The following is a 15,992-nucleotide window of genomic DNA, read 5'->3' on the forward strand; positions in this document are numbered from 1 at the left end:
GATTCTGTTGATGCCCAGGGAAATAACGCAAACTTGTGCTTAAAACTCAACACGCTTCTACTTGGACAACTTCACAGGGATCTAGGAAAGCAACATTAATCTTTAAGTTGTAAAATCAACAGTTATAGAAAGACAAGGATCACGGTGGTTTTTTTTTTCTGAAATACCACATACCAGATCCCCTGCTTCACATTTGAACAGCACTGATGCAAAAACTCCCCTCCATACAGGAAGGCCTTGTGCTACACTGATGGCCCCATACTGAGCATCCAATCTTGCCCCTGTGCTCAGGTATTCTGAAACCTGAAGCCAGCACTGGGTTTGGAGGCTCCTTGCAAGACCCACAAGGGAAACTAGATGGCTAAAAGAATTTCAGAATTTTGAGAACAATTTTGATGCTTTGGTGGGGGCTTTTTGGTGCTCAGATACTCCTCAGTGTAGGGAGTGGATGTGTCCATGAAAATCATTAAATTCGCACAACCTTTGCTCTCTCCTTTGTGCAACACTTGCTCCTTGAACACTTCTCTTTTGGGTTTATTTCTATTGGCATATAATTAAAAACTGCAGCATGTACAGAAGAGAATGTATATGACTGAAGTAATGTAGCAGTAGCACTAGGTAATACATGAAGAGCACATACCAGCAAAGCAGTAAAACTGCCTTGGCTGACAAGGTACATTACATTACCAAAAAATCAAAACCTATGTTTCGCCTGATCTCATGAAACAGCAGGATATTTGTAATTCACACAAGAAAAATGTGAAATCCTTCAGTAACAAAGGGCTTTTCTATTTGACCAAGAAACTCCTGGTCATTTTTAAAAGAAGCAAACCTAAATTTTCAATGTTTCTGATGAAACCACTAGGTTTTACATCCTATTTTTAGGAAACTGAAGTCTAGCTCCTAGTTTTACTTCCTGAAATCTGAGAAAACTGAATTAGCTTCTAAAGTTTTTATTGTTTTTTTAAATTCAGTCAGCCTTTTTGGAAGAAATTTCACCAAAACATTCCCACAGAAACCTTACATTTGCCAATGTTTTCCAATAAAAAGCACTTCAAACTCTCTCTGCTACTACTACAGTCAGGATACGGCATCTTATTTGCAAATTCAGAACAGAAACTCACTAATCAGTGTTCTAAAAGGCATCATACTGATTTTAAAACTTGATTTTAAAACTTGAACTCCATTTTATTGAAGTTATATATAACCATGTCAAACTTCGTACTGTTTAATTTCTATGGCTTAAGCAAATGCAGGAAGGTTGGCATGACCTGGAAGCTTTCCTCTCCCTCCAGGGAATTTTAAACTGTCAGGCTTATAGAAGCCCCCCAAAATATTTCCCTCTCAAACTTCAGTGTGTGTAAAGGTTACACATTATATGGAGAATGATGCAATTTGAAGTCTGTTGAATTTTACAGCTTCTCCTCTTATTTGCACTAGAAAAACAAACCTGAACTGCAGTGTAGCCATTTCTCCTAAACCTACCTTTCACATACTTTCTACTTTGAGCATTTCCTGTCATCAGCACAGAGTGTAATACTGAAACTTAGCATGCTCAATCTCTATAGAAGAAAACCTACCTTTCGCAGGCAGGAAGACTTCAGCTACATCTACACCTTGAGCACAGCTAGCACAGACACAGCAAAAGCAACTAAAAGCACACTTTGATTGACAGACTGTGCAGGAAGGACAGTGCAGACACAGATGATGGTCAGATGGATTAAATAGTTTCCAATACCAGTTATACAGCTCTCCACCAAATACCTTCCTCCCTCCCACCAGAAACAGAAAATTATTTTAAAGAAGAGTTGTGACACACAAAAAAACGTTCACTTGAAAAAAAAACAAACAGCAAAACCAAAAAACTCTACTATAGAGGTGAGTTCTGAAAGGAGTATCTTAAAAGCAGCAAAATTCCAATGAAATTAAAAATCATAGCTACCATAGATTTCTGTTGCATTTTAATAAGGAAAACCTACCTCAGGAAATGTAGAGAATAAAAGGATGACTTAAAAACACAAGCTGACCTTGAAATTTTAACACATTGCTTCTGGTAAGGAAACATACCATTTTCACACTGACTTAGGGCTTTGAGCAACCTAGTCTCGTGCAAAGTGTCCCTGCCCGTGGCAGGGAGGTTGGAACTAGGTGGTCTTTAAGGTCCCTTCCAACACAAACCATTCTGTGATTCTATACTCATTTATATTGTTCTGTTCATCTATACATTCCAGTGTTCTGATATCTCAGAGGAAGATGGACAAAGAACACATGGAACTACCTGACAAATTTAAAGTAGTTAGTTTGCTTTGGATACAATTTGCCTTTGCTGTCTTCACTTTCACTGTAGAGAAAAATGTCTATTTCTGCTATTGGTTTGTGTGCTATCTGTTGCAGGCAGCTCCACTGACTTCACTACAAATATACTGCTCTAATGCTCTCATAGAAACCAAAGCAAATACGGAAACTATTACAGCCCAATGGGAACCCACAAGTGCAGGAAAACAGCAGACAGAAGCCTTATATGTAAATATCCCTGTTTAAGAAAAGCTCATACAAGGCACCTCATCTCAGATGCAACAATCCAGTAGTTCTGCTATGCTATTCTTTTTTAACTTAAGTATTTAACAAGTTCCTCATTTGTCATTCAGTGGGCATCTTCTGTAGGTATTCTGAAGCGTATAAACCAATGACTAAGTCACAGCAAAAACAAGACAAGTTTTACCATGGCCTTCCAATAGGATAAAAAGCTGAAAATTAAGGCATTTCTAAAGTTAGACCAAGAAATGACATTCTCAAAGAATGTGGATTTACCTCTCTGACTCTCTATTCTGCGTTTAAACTGCAGGCGACACAAAGTACCTGTAGCATATTTGCCCGCATTTTCTAACTCAGTAGATTGGTTGACATCAGTCTTTAGACTGTAACTTGACAAGGAAAACAGAAAACAGTATCAGTACTAGAGACAGTTGGCCCAAAGCATCCACCACCCTGGAGTCAATAACAAAACTTACAGAATCCAGATGAGATACTTGCCTTACAAAGCTTTCATCTTTTATCATCTCTATTCATCTCAGAGACCAGCATCTCCCAGGCAAACAACTTGCCCTTTCCAGGAAGATTATTAACACAGACCCAAGTGAAAATGGTTTACTTGTGGCAAATGTCCTTTCAACCAACCTTTGGACTTCTGTAGAAGCTTAGTTAATGGAAAAATGGCTTTTCCTTTTCTAATGTACACTGTCTTTTGCATTTGAGATCCTCACTGCATTCCTTCCAAGATTTCAGCAAAAAATTTAAAACATACGTGAAAAGCACACCCTTTGTCCCTCCTCCAAAGACTTGACGTTTTCTATCTTGCCTCCTAGGTATCGGCTCATTGCCGCAGAGAAATTACAACTGCTAAACATAGTTAACAATTTAATAAAAAAAGTCCATAAGGTACTGAATTTGTTTCCTAAAACCTCAAGATATGGGCTGGAAGGAAAAGCAGTTGTGGGGGGGAAGTTAGCTGAAATACTTGCAATTGCTATTTACCAGTACCGATACACTAAATAATCATTTAAATGATCTTATGATGGAAAATCTGAACAGGTTACATGTTTAGAAAGTAACAGCTCTTCACATTAATCAAGTTCAAGTTCTGCTCTTTGGCAATGTTTCTCCCCTGACAAGCATTTCTGTATTAGTATTTAGCTATACTAATTAGCTTACCAGCTACAGTTTTTTTTCCCTAACTTCTTACATTTTATTTTTTTGAAGGAGACCAAATTAATACCATAGTTTGTATTTTGCTGGTTTTTATTTCTTACCTACATGAATTCATATAAAACTTATTGATTGACTATGGTAAACTCTTTCAATGGCTTCATAATGTTATCCTTTATAAAACAGAGAACAAGAGTATGACTGCAGGCTTTGTGCTGTCTCTGACAAGTAGAGGTTAGAATCATCTTGTGCAATGGAGGCCTCCATTTGGCCAAAAGTGCAAGAGGCTGCAAGCACTTGATGCTGTAAGCACTTGATGTTGTGGTTGAAAGTAATTTGGCATGAAAATGAAATACATCCTCAGGAACTATGTGGATAAACACCAGAAATCCTGACATGGAACCAGCCTACCTCAAACCCAGCCAGCGAATAAAAGCTTTAAAGATCTATAAAATAAAAAGTAATAACCTTAGAACTAAACAAACTACGAATACCTCCCTAAAAATTCTGTTTCCATGACCTATTTCATCCTGTATGTCTGGAATAGCTTTCAAATAATTTATGAAGCTTCTTCCATTTCTTTTCTATCATTCCTAGTATTTGCTTACTGTGGTAGCTGATTATTTTTTCCATTCATAAACAGTCATGTTCTGCACTTGCACAGTATTTTGAATAATGTTTAGTCATGGAATATTTAGCAAATTTCTGCCAACTCTAATTAAACTCTGAATTTCTAATTTTATGATTTAGAAAGTGTAACTTTGAGTAGAGCCAGAATTTGCCACAGTGTAAAGGAAAGCCCATTTACATTGTTTCCTGCTTATAAGGTGGAGAGAAATTTCAAATAGTGACATTATTTCAATCATATTTAGAGTGACTGAATAAGCACTTTTTTTAAAGTTCAAAAAATGCAAGTAAATGTTCAAGAGCTCAGTATTTTGTTCTAATTAAGGCATCCCCTGATATTTTCAGAATTCCTTTCATCCTATTCCTACCCATTGAAAATCATGTTGCTAAGATTGTTTACTAATCCTCTTTCCATTTTCCTTCCTTCTGAACAATGTCCATGCCCGTTTTTTAAGCTTTTCATCTTCATGATCCTTTACTTTGCTTTCTTAGCCCATCCCTTTTAAACCACTCAATCCATACATTAAAGCTCAAAAAGATTTCATGTTATCTAACCTCTACTAGCCTACTGTTAAGATCTACTACTTTTATTTACATGTCATAATCATCTGATGTCTAAAATATACTTCTAATGCACAATGCCATGCTGCCTTTTCTCCAGGGAATACACTGCAGTATGCATAAAGAAGTTTATCTAGAAAGTGCAACTCCAAACATCACCTCAAGATGTATCTGGATACCTGTTATAAACTGCCAGTTCTCAATGTCACTGTCCCTAACAAGCATCTGTACAATGTCTATTACATACACTATAGGGTCCCTGAGAAATACTGTACTACACAGAGGCAGAGCCATTTGTCTTTCAAGTTTCCTACCTTGCCAAGTGGGCTCATTATATTACTCCAAAGATGCAACAGAAATGGTGATTCTGTTCTTTGCGCAAAGTAAGTTCTCCCTTAAAGTAAGACTATATAGAGGTCCATGGGCTTAAATCAGCAACCCCTATCAGGCATACACACACACTGTTAGTAACTACAGAAAACTAAGAGTCTAAAGTAGAGGCTGCAGAGAGGGGTAAGTGTACAGCACTTCTTAACTGTTCTTGCTGCATATATTAGAGCAAAGTGGGGACCAACATTTTAAATATATCAGATAAAAAATGGACATGTTGAGAATATCTTACCCAATTACTGCTTGCTCCCACTAGATACCTCTATAAGCACTTTCTCAGGGAAGTTTACTTTGCACATCAAAACGTTTGAGAACATAACATGAGTCGCTGCTCGGACTTCCTGTGAGTTACGTGAAAAGTACAACTCAAGAGCCTTCATGAAAATATTTATCAGTTATCCTTAAGTGGCCTAAAACACTGCTGTAACTTCCTATGTGGACTTATAATGCAGACAACCGATCTGCATATTCTGTGATACTGTTTATATATTCCAGGCAAGCCTAACATTTTCATTGGCCTTAACTGGACATTTGAAATAGCAAAGCTTCTTTTTACTATTAGACACTGCCCACTTCTATTATTGCTATGAAAAAAAATTACTTTAAAACTTGCAGTATTGTGCTCTAAAACCGTCAATCCTCTATTTTCAATTTCTGTCTCAATTATGGTGGACAACAAACCAAATAATGCCAAGAACAAGCTCCAAAATTAAAGCAGAGGGTACATACAATATTTTCTGGAATGAAATATTCTAAAAGTATCTTCAGAACTTTTATGATAAATGCCAGGACACAGTTTTGGAACTTTTCTCCATCACTGGGCATGGAAAGCTTCTCCTAAAAGCCTGCTCTGGAAAAACTTCTACACAAAATCAAAATGAAACAAGAAAAAGAATGTCAAATCATTAGTATTTTTAAAGATTCTCCCGTTTTCGCATTCTCTTAAGAAGTTCCCCTGTAAGATAGGGTATTTAGAAAGCCTCAAGTAGTCTTGCAAGTATTCTAAAGGATTATACCACACTAAGGGATACTGCAACAACTGAACACAGCACTTTAGACCTGAAATTTCCACTTCAAAGGAGAGGGTACCAGCTAGAAAAGCAACAGAGTATTTGCCTCTTAGCTGCTTAAAAATTACTAACCAACACATACTGATTTTTCTTTCTGCCTGTATCAGCTTTTGCACAGTATTCCTTAAGTAAAATATGTTTTCTGTGGTTCACTTCTCTTTATAAAAAGACGTATACAAAGGACAGTACAGGAAACAGCAAGAAAGGGACTTCATGTGACTAACCAAAGTGGTTCAAAGAAAGCGCTTACACACAGACAGACATACAACAAATACTGTAAAGAAGTGTTTCAGAACTAGAATTTGACTAGAAGTGGCATCTCCTAAAGTGTGATTGCCATATTCGTCACACATATCTTTAAGAGCAAAGACCCAAAGCAATCCACTGTTCTCAAGTTACTTAGAGAGACTGCAACAACAAAATACCTTTACCATACACACATTCAGGATTGAAAAGCGCTCTTCTCCAACAACCCAAAAGTAGGAAAAGAAAAAAAAAAAAAAGGACTCTAGCAGCCTTAATTTATACAAAAGGAGAGAAATTGTTTCCTCTTTCAGCAAGCAGGAGAGGAGCAGTTGCATTTCCTATAAAGGAAATGGAAACAACTCCAAAGAAAAGAGAGAAAGGTTCCAAATGTACATGAATGGAGAATTGTTGTTTTATTCCGGGCTTCCTTTTCTCCTTTTAAGGAACTACACACACAGAAAAATTATTTTAACTTAAAGAACTTAAAGAACTTTAGATTGAATATAAGGAGGAAGTTTTTTCCTGTTAGGGTGGTGAGGCACTGGAATGGGTTGCCCATGGAGGTTGTGAATGCTCCATCCCTGGCAGTGTTCAAGGCCAGGTTGGACGAAGCCTTGGGTGAGATGGTTTAATGTGAGGTGTCCCTGCCCATGGCGGGGGCGGGGGGGGGAGTGGAAGTAGATGATATTAAGGTCATTTCCAACCCTAACTATTCTATGATTCTATGAATAGTTCTAACAGACTCATCGCCCAAATACTTCAGCTTCTCCTACCTTTTTTTAATATTTTAAAGATTTTTGGCAGTTATGTATTAGAACATGGCTACTAAAATAAAAACTAATCAGGAAAATCGGTTCTAGAAGGTCAGTCAAACTTTCAGCAGAAAACATTTACAGTTTTCTTTTACTTGTAATTTGTATGCATAGTTCCATTTGCATTAAGCCAACAATACGGACATGGAGGAGTCTTTAACTGACTATGCAGGATTAGCCTGGCTAGGTAAAAATAAGTCTTTAAATGCTCATTTAAAGACTTCCCTACTACACTGGAAAATCTTAAAGGTGGGAAAAAGGGAATTTTCAGTGCACTAACTACTTCATGCTGTCTCTGTAGGTGGACACCATCACTGCATTTTAAGAAGGCAGTAAACCACTTACCAGAAACAGTCTTACAGTGACTTACATCTGTCTGAGCAGGCAGCTCCCAAAAGGTAGCTGAGAAGGTCAAAGTTCCCAGCCCTGCTTTCTCTGCACCTACTTCCCTGTAGACATACAGTGTTGAAACAAGTCTCTCAAGAGATCCTTTTGCTTGACAGGATTTAACATAAACATACAAAATTTTAACCTTCCTACATTTTATCGCTATTCACTAGCTACTGTAATTATCTCAGTAGCATACTTAATAAGGAGTTCTCTATCCAAAGGTGCCTGCTAACCCACACTGTTCTATGATTCTATGATCCATGGACTACGAAACATATTTAACAGTTAAGATGGCCTCACATCCCAGTGAAGAAATGAACGAGCTCTTACACAGAGGGAAGCTAAAAAAGCATAAAAATCATAGAAAACTTTGCCAGGGCTGGAGGAGCAAATCTGTGGCACAGGCAGAAACAGACTTCCTGGCTTTCAGCCCTACGGCTCAACCATAATAAAATCCTTCCTGTACATACACATGCTCAAAGAGAAACTCCAGTAAACAGATGAAAAATGCTATACCCCATGAAGACAGCTGGACAAATAACACCACTTAAGGCAAAGAAAATACTGCCCTGCCAAGGTTGACTTCACTGCAACAGTAACTGAAGTGAGGACAAAACTACCACGATACAGTGATGTTTCTAAAAACAGTAACATTAGTTATAGAATAAAGGAGTTACATACAGTATTTTGTGCATCTGACAACCTTCATTTAACAGTGCATTTCCTGGCTTTGGAAGCACTGTAAGAATTTATTGTGTTACTAATGCTGAAGGTGTTTTTTCCCTCTAAAGAAAGACAGACCACCTCGTGTCTGTGCACCCACACCTTCACCCAAACAGAAAATCAAATTTAGTGAATAAGAGAGACATTTCCATTAGCTTCTCTCTCTTAGCGTGAATTATGGCTTGAGGTTTTGACATGTAATGTCAGATTTCTGTACTTCAGGGATTTTCATTCCAGTAACTGATCCTGCCCCACACAGTTTTCCTGTGCAAACAAAGCCAGAGCAGGAAAACTGAGCTCAGAGGTCCCATGGCCCATTGCAGAACTCCTGGACTCTTGCAGGAAAACCGCCCTTTCACCAAGCAAGCCTGCTGGGAACAGACACAAAATTTAGCAACATGTGACAACTGCTTTTGTGAGGAAAGCCAGGTAAGACAACTTTATGCTAAGGCACAAGTTGAGCTGGACACGCACGAGACTCTGCCAAGCTTACATTTTCATTTCTTGCCGACTTAAAAGTGGAAATACACTACATTTTACAGTTAAGTATGAATTTCAAATATAGTTCAAAAGGTTTCTTGTGGTTATACCCTATTAAATTAAAAAAGCTTGATTTCACCTCAAAATCAAGGTTTCACAGAAGAAATTTATCAAGAAAACCTGAACTAAAATAATCAAGAATCATTTTCACATTTCTGAATTTTGTTTGACATACTTTACATTAAAAAAAAAAAAACGTGCCAAGCCCCTGTGAAGTGTTATTATTTACTATCCTCTACAGCAGACTAGAAAAGTTTTGCCCAGAGCCTTGCTTAGGTACAACTGATTAAAATCTAGTTCAAAAGAACCATACCACCCAGCCAGATATGAAGAGATTTGTTATTCTAAACATTAGAAATAGACTGGGTTTGATGCCAGAACTGAGTCTATCCAAGCTGTTGTTAAATAGATGAGTCTGTCTAAACTGAGATTTATCTCTTATCTGCCCCTACAGGCAAGAAGAGCTGCTTTTTTTATATGTACTTAATTTAATTAGTTACAACATGTTTTTGTCTCATTAATCAGTGACTAATGGGAGTATTTCGTGGCTGTGCAACAACTGGCCTCTTACATATTACCAGAAACAATTGAGAAACAATTGAATAGTGCAGTATTTAGTTTGGTATATTAATTCTGTGCTTACATATTGAAGAAAATTCTTTCTGTAACACAAAATTTATACAGAAAATTGAAGCATATTTTCTGTAAAAAGAACCATCTTTCTGATTGGAAATAAAGCCTGGGACAAGCCTCCTAATACAGAAGAAGTTAAAAATTTCTCCTACTACTGCCACACACCTCGCTCCTGGGAACATCCAAGAGCAATCCACAATAATCTGTATGCCTCTCTCTTTTACCAATTTTTTTGGTGAAATTATTTAATTACCTATCAATGTTACTTTGTCCCTCCTGAGGTTTGTACTGGTGTACTGAGGGAATTGGGCTGATTTCTGCTGATTTAACATGTTATCTATCACAAGCAAAGATATCTATCAAAAAAAGTAACATTAGTTCAATCCAGTATCAACTATAAAAGCCCACAATACCCATTATCTCCAAACCATAAACAGGAATTTTAAGCCATTGAGACACTTAAATGTCTCCTTATAACTGCAGAAAAAGATTTTGTGATGAAGCTTTCACACTCCAGCAACACTGGCAAAGGACCTTTCAGGGACTATAGAAAGAGCTAACCGGAGGCTGCAGCTGCAGCGCTCTGCTGGTGACCAGTTACACGCCTGCAAGGTACAGTCCCAGCAGACACGTTATCAGATTAGAGTAAGGCAAACAAGCTGAACTGAAACCAGTCTTCAGCCTGCCAGTTCAACCTCTTCTTCCTGTGATGTCATGCTACAAATTGCCTGAGCTCCCTGCTCTCCTCCTCAGAAGGAGCTGGGCAGGCGAGAGGCTGTCGGGAAGCAAGAGCCTTGCTCTGCAGGAACAAACACGCTCTGGAATTTCATTTCTGCCCTCGCAAGCAGCTTGCTTCCCGCCCCACAGGCTGAGTGAGCAGGCAAGAGCTCCCAGGAGCTGGAAAGCTTGTTTTTCAGAAAGAAGGCTGAGAGAGAAATGCAAGTGCTGACGCTTTGCCGGCATCCAGGAAATCGTTCTCTAAAGCATACGTGCCCAGTAAATTTGAATGGACAAGACTTCACTACCACGATCTGCAGCCAAAAGTAAGGCAGAAAGTTTTACAGCGGCTTCACTGAATCGAGGGGGTAAATGGAATTAAGCAAGCTCTGGGATGACCTCGGCAGCCACAAATTATACGTTTTTTGACTTTTGAAGACTGGCTATGTGATTACAAATAGCACTTGGAAGAGAAGAGTGACCTCCTGGTGATCACTGCTGGAGATGTACTCCCCTGCTACAGAGCTTGTGTTTCTTCCCTGAAGATTTACAGTGCCGCAAACTTGCCAGTTACACAGCCTAAATATATCTTCAAGTTCTTCTGGAATTTTACAAAAGTTGCAATAAAAATACAGAGAAACCTCCAAATCACAGGAATCTGAAATATACCATTATAATGGTAAGCTCTAACTGTTCCACTGAGGACTCCTTTAAATATACTTTATATGGCTGTATCTTTAGTATGGTGTTTGTTCTTGGCCTCATAGCAAACTGTGTTGCCATCTACATTTTTACTTGTTCGTTAAAAGTCCGAAATGAAACTACAACTTACATGCTTAATTTAGCAATATCAGATCTGCTTTTTGTGTTTACACTACCCTTCAGGATTTATTACTTCGTAACAAGAAACTGGCCATTTGGAGACATTCTGTGCAAGATTTCTGTCACCCTCTTTTATACAAATATGTATGGGAGCATTTTATTTCTGACTTGCATAAGCGTAGATCGCTTTTTAGCTATAGTACACCCCTTTCGATCCAAGACTCTCCGAACCAAAAGGAATGCAAAAATTGTCTGTGCTGTAGTATGGATAACTGTGTTAGCAGGCAGCACACCAGCGAGCTTTTTCCAGTCCACAAATCGCCGGAATAATACTGAACAAAGGACATGTTTTGAAAACTTCTCGGAGGACACGTGGAAAACCTACCTATCCCGGATTGTTATCTTCATTGAAATCGTTGGGTTTTTCATTCCACTCATCTTGAACGTGACCTGCTCTACTATGGTCTTACGGACTTTGAATAAACCCCTTACATTAAGTCGGAATAAATTAAGCAAGAAAAAGGTACTCAAAATGATTTTTGTCCATTTGGTGATATTCTGTTTCTGCTTTGTGCCTTATAACATTACCTTAATACTTTACTCCCTTATGAGAACACAGACCTGGATTAACTGTTCTGTGGTAACTGCAGTCAGGACTATGTACCCCATCACTTTGTGCATCGCTGTTTCAAACTGCTGTTTTGACCCTATAGTCTATTACTTCACGTCGGATACAATCCAGAATTCGATAAAAAAGAACCGGTCCACCAGAGCACAGGACATCAGGTTCTCTGAAAGGCCAGTTTCAGAAAACTTCATTCAACACAGCCTTCAGACCATAAAAATGAAAATATTTGACAGTGACTCCACAATATAAACTGTATTAAAAGACTGCTGGGACTAAACTGGAATTACAAGCCTCCACATTTCTTCAGCTGTGGAAATATATTCTGATATGTCAAGGTTATGCTTCACTCACATTAGAAAAAATTTATGATAAGACTGTAAAAGTGTTAAGCATAACAGTACACAGAAAAAGTATTTTAAGAATTTATGTCAGATGTCTGTTCTGACAAGATGTATGTTAGAAACAAACTTCGGTTTGGATAAGGTTAACCAAAGTCCAAGGACTGTCTGTCAAGTCAAACACAAATGAGAAAGTAGGTTGGGGGGAGGGGGGGGGAATGTCTGAAGTTAAACCAGTTGCTTATCTTTAATAATATACTGGCTTCCAAGTATATTATTAAATATATTAAATATATCCAACTGAGGATGGGGGTGAAAGTGCCTGGTTTACACTGCAGGATCCAGTTGCTGAAGAAAACAGCAGCATATTAATTATATTACTTCAGCTACCGTGCCTGCTCAGGAGTTTACTCTTCTCCCTGTATCTTACACCTCCCTCCTGCCTTTCTCCCTGCACCTTCCTTCTTAGGGACCATTGGATTCATAGGAAGCTTCAATCAATAGGCTGTAAGAACTCTGTTTCTCCCAGGTTTATCTGACAAAATATATGCTCTCTCCACAAGCCTGGCCCCCATAAAGCAATTAAATCTTCTGGTAGTTTAGGGCATCTGGAAACAACTCAAACAAACTGGTTTTTCTTCTCACCTGTCTCAAGATGTCTGTGTAATTATAACAAAATAACCTCTGATGACTGAAGTTGGTGCTTTAGGTACAGTACCACTTTAATACAGTCTTTTGTGAAAAGCTGTTCAACTCAACATAACTTTTGAGCAAAATAACACCCTCCAAACCAGGTAATTCAATCTCAAAGTACTAGTTTCACAGAAAAACAGGACCTTTGCTAACTAGAAATGAGCATCTGCATCAACTGAAATATTTCACAACTGTTGAAATGATTTGGTTTCCCAGACAAATTCAAGACACAGCAATTTTCAGAGTGAAACTTCCTCTCAATCTTTGTGTTCTCAAAGTATTTTTTACATGAGCATTTAAAATTTCAAATGCTATTTTCTTGCAAACTTTATAAAGTATACAAATAAATTACCTAGGGGGTATGTGCTGGCATAGTCAATCAAGACACTTTGAAAAGTCAAAGCCATGTAAAAGCAGAGATCTCTGCATCTTACTGTTACAAACAGGAATATATAGACAAAAGTGCTTTAAAACTTCCTATATATGTTTCCCAGCTAACAGAACATTGTGTACATATTCCTTAAAATTAATTTTACATCACTGTAAAATTAAATAAATATTTAAAAGCTGAAAGTAAGTAGTTAAGTGTTGGTTTTTCCTTCCCAGAAACAATGGATTCAAGAACATAAAGCGAGTTAAAATGAATCTGCACTTTAGATTTAGGGAAGTCAGCTGCAACACAGATATACCTGAGGCATTCTGACTTCAGATCAGTATATAGAAGCACAAATTAATGTTGGAGAAAATGCACATTGAGCTGTCAGGGTACATATGTTACCTGATTAAGTTTACTTCCCTTTGTGCAGCTTTTGCTGCCTTTTAGTACTGGAAAACTGAGTTACTCAGAGACTGCTAGAAGCTAATGACTGAATTTCAAATTTCACAGAATTTTATAACTTTACCCACACGACTTGTGACAGGAAAATTCAAACAGTATGAACTCAGGCTTCAAAGATAGTTTAGATACATCTGCATTATATATAAAAATAGGCAGTCATTGCAGTTAGGAATCCTAAACTCTTCCGATTTATATCCGACTTCAGAAAAATGCACAAAACCCCCAGCACAAGTAGAAATTCTGCAACTTTCCACAGGCCACTGACAAAGTCACTGGCAAATTCAAAGTTCAAAAGCCAAATATGCATCTCTAATGCCTTGATACATCTCTCTAAAGAGCCTCTTTAATATTAGACTCCCTCCAAAAACTTCAATATTAAAGCCCTTAATCCACTACTGGGCTATTTTTCTTCGGCTACCACTCTCCCCGAGCTTGTCAAAGCTGTTAATTGGTTGAGCGACAACTTGCTCAGCAATGCCTCTGCATTACAGCAGTGAGCACCCCAGAGCCCCACCTCAGTGAAGAGAAGCTACTCCTCAGATTACAAAACTTCAGGAAGACAAAAATAATCACTGACTTACAAGCAGAAGCAGCAGATAAAGTCATATGTATGGGTACTCCCCTTTAAACCAGACTTTCCTTGGTATATTAGTAAAAAAAACTTGGGGAAGCACAAAGAGTAGCTCTTTCTGCTTTGCACTCACTCTCCAGGGCAGTAGCTTCTGCTTTTGCAATGGCATAGTGCAACACAGTAAAACAGCTTTCCAACCGGTTAACAGCTCAAGATCTCAAAACTGTCGGAGGAAACATGTATTTTTTATTATTAAAGATACTTCACTCTTTCCAGAGGGAAAAACAAACAAACAAACCACCCCAATAAACAAACAACAACAAAAGAACACAGTCAAAAAAGCAACATCTGTAATTTAGAGAATCTACCCATTACTTCAGAAATTCCTGATCTGACTAATTCAGAAGAGGCAGAGTGAACCTGTACCTCCCACAACAAGCTGATAGAAAGCCAAGCTACCAGCTATTCAGGACTGGATGAAATTTCCTCCACCTTTTCTGGTTCTGCAACAAGATTATCCTGGAGAACTGTGGATGGAGCAATGTTTTTACTGAATGGCACTCCTGTCTGCTCCTGCTTTGATGCCAGCTCTACCACCTCTCTGGTAATAGCTTATGCCAAAATTTAAATCTAAATCATAGCTAAGCATCTCAAAAAAGGCTTATGGTGTCAGAGCTCCTGAGCACCTGAATGTGTTGCATCCAGTACTTCCCGAAAGCACATTACTTTTATTCATATGCTTATGCAAGGGGGATTAGAAGTTCAGTTTTAGGATCAGAACCTACAAATTTGTTCTTTGTACTCTGGTTTCTTCATCGACAGAGCACAGATATGGCACATTTACCATAAAAATAAAAGCAGTGAAAATTTAGTTGATTGCAAGCACTTTTTTGATCTAAACCAAGGTGGCCAGCCATTGTTAACCAGATACTTAACCAGAACTTTCAGAAGACAAGGAAAACAAGCAACCTTTCTATCAGCACCTCTGATTTACCTCAACATACCATCACTTCAAAAGCAAAACATTTCTCATTTTATACATCTTATTCTCAGCTTGAAATTTTGTCTTTCTCAGGAAGAGAATGCAAGGCAATCTGTTTCATTCAGTGCAAGTCTTTGACATCTACAGAAATACCAATACCAAATCAAGCACATCTTTGCATTTTTCATCCAGAACTGCTGGGAAAAGAAACAACCCAAACAATAAACCTTCAGGTAGGAAAGATATCCTTATCTAAAAATCAACCTACAAACTACTGTTTCTTATGAAAGTAACCTCAGTTACAGAAATGCAAAGACTGCAGAACAGCTCACGAGATCAGGCAGAAGATAGGAATGGCTGTACTAGATCAGACCCCACACATTCAGCTAATCTGAGATACTGCCTCCAACAGTGGCCAAAGCTGGATGCCTGGGGAAGAAGGTAACAGTAGGAGAGGCACGCAAGGCCTTCTCTCGTTCAAGTGCTGTCCCACTTCACTAGCTGTTTCTCAGGACTTTCTGGGTCAGATGTGTTTGTATGTTCAGCAACAATCAATTTTTTTCTTCTGTGATCTTGCCCTGCCTCCTTTTGAATGTGTGTAAACTTTTTAACACCCACAGCATTTTGCAGTAAAAAGTTCACATCGTGTGTCTGTGTGGAGGGGGAACAAAACTAAAGAAAACTCAAACCTCCTTTTTTGTTTCAA

General features: G+C 38.2%; 2 protein-coding genes across 5 annotated transcripts in view; one reads left to right on the forward strand and one right to left on the reverse strand.

Moving 5' to 3' along the window:
* RB1 (RB transcriptional corepressor 1) overlaps window positions 1-15,992 on the reverse strand; it is a 217,540-nt gene that overhangs the window by 161,643 nt on the left and 39,905 nt on the right. The gene's annotated exons all lie outside the window — the stretch shown is intronic.
* Window positions 10,369-12,435, forward strand: LPAR6 (lysophosphatidic acid receptor 6). Its single transcript, XM_062607335.1, is given in 2 exon segments — window positions 10,369-11,967; window positions 11,970-12,435. Coding segments are annotated over 2 exon segments (939 nt in total). The 5' UTR covers window positions 10,369-11,090; the 3' UTR covers window positions 12,032-12,435.

This window comes from Pezoporus occidentalis, unplaced genomic scaffold (genome assembly GCF_034315485.1).
Source record: "Pezoporus occidentalis ecotype Australia unplaced genomic scaffold, CSIRO_AGI_Poc_V1 ctg122, whole genome shotgun sequence".
NCBI lineage: Eukaryota > Metazoa > Chordata > Aves > Psittaciformes > Psittacidae > Pezoporus > Pezoporus occidentalis.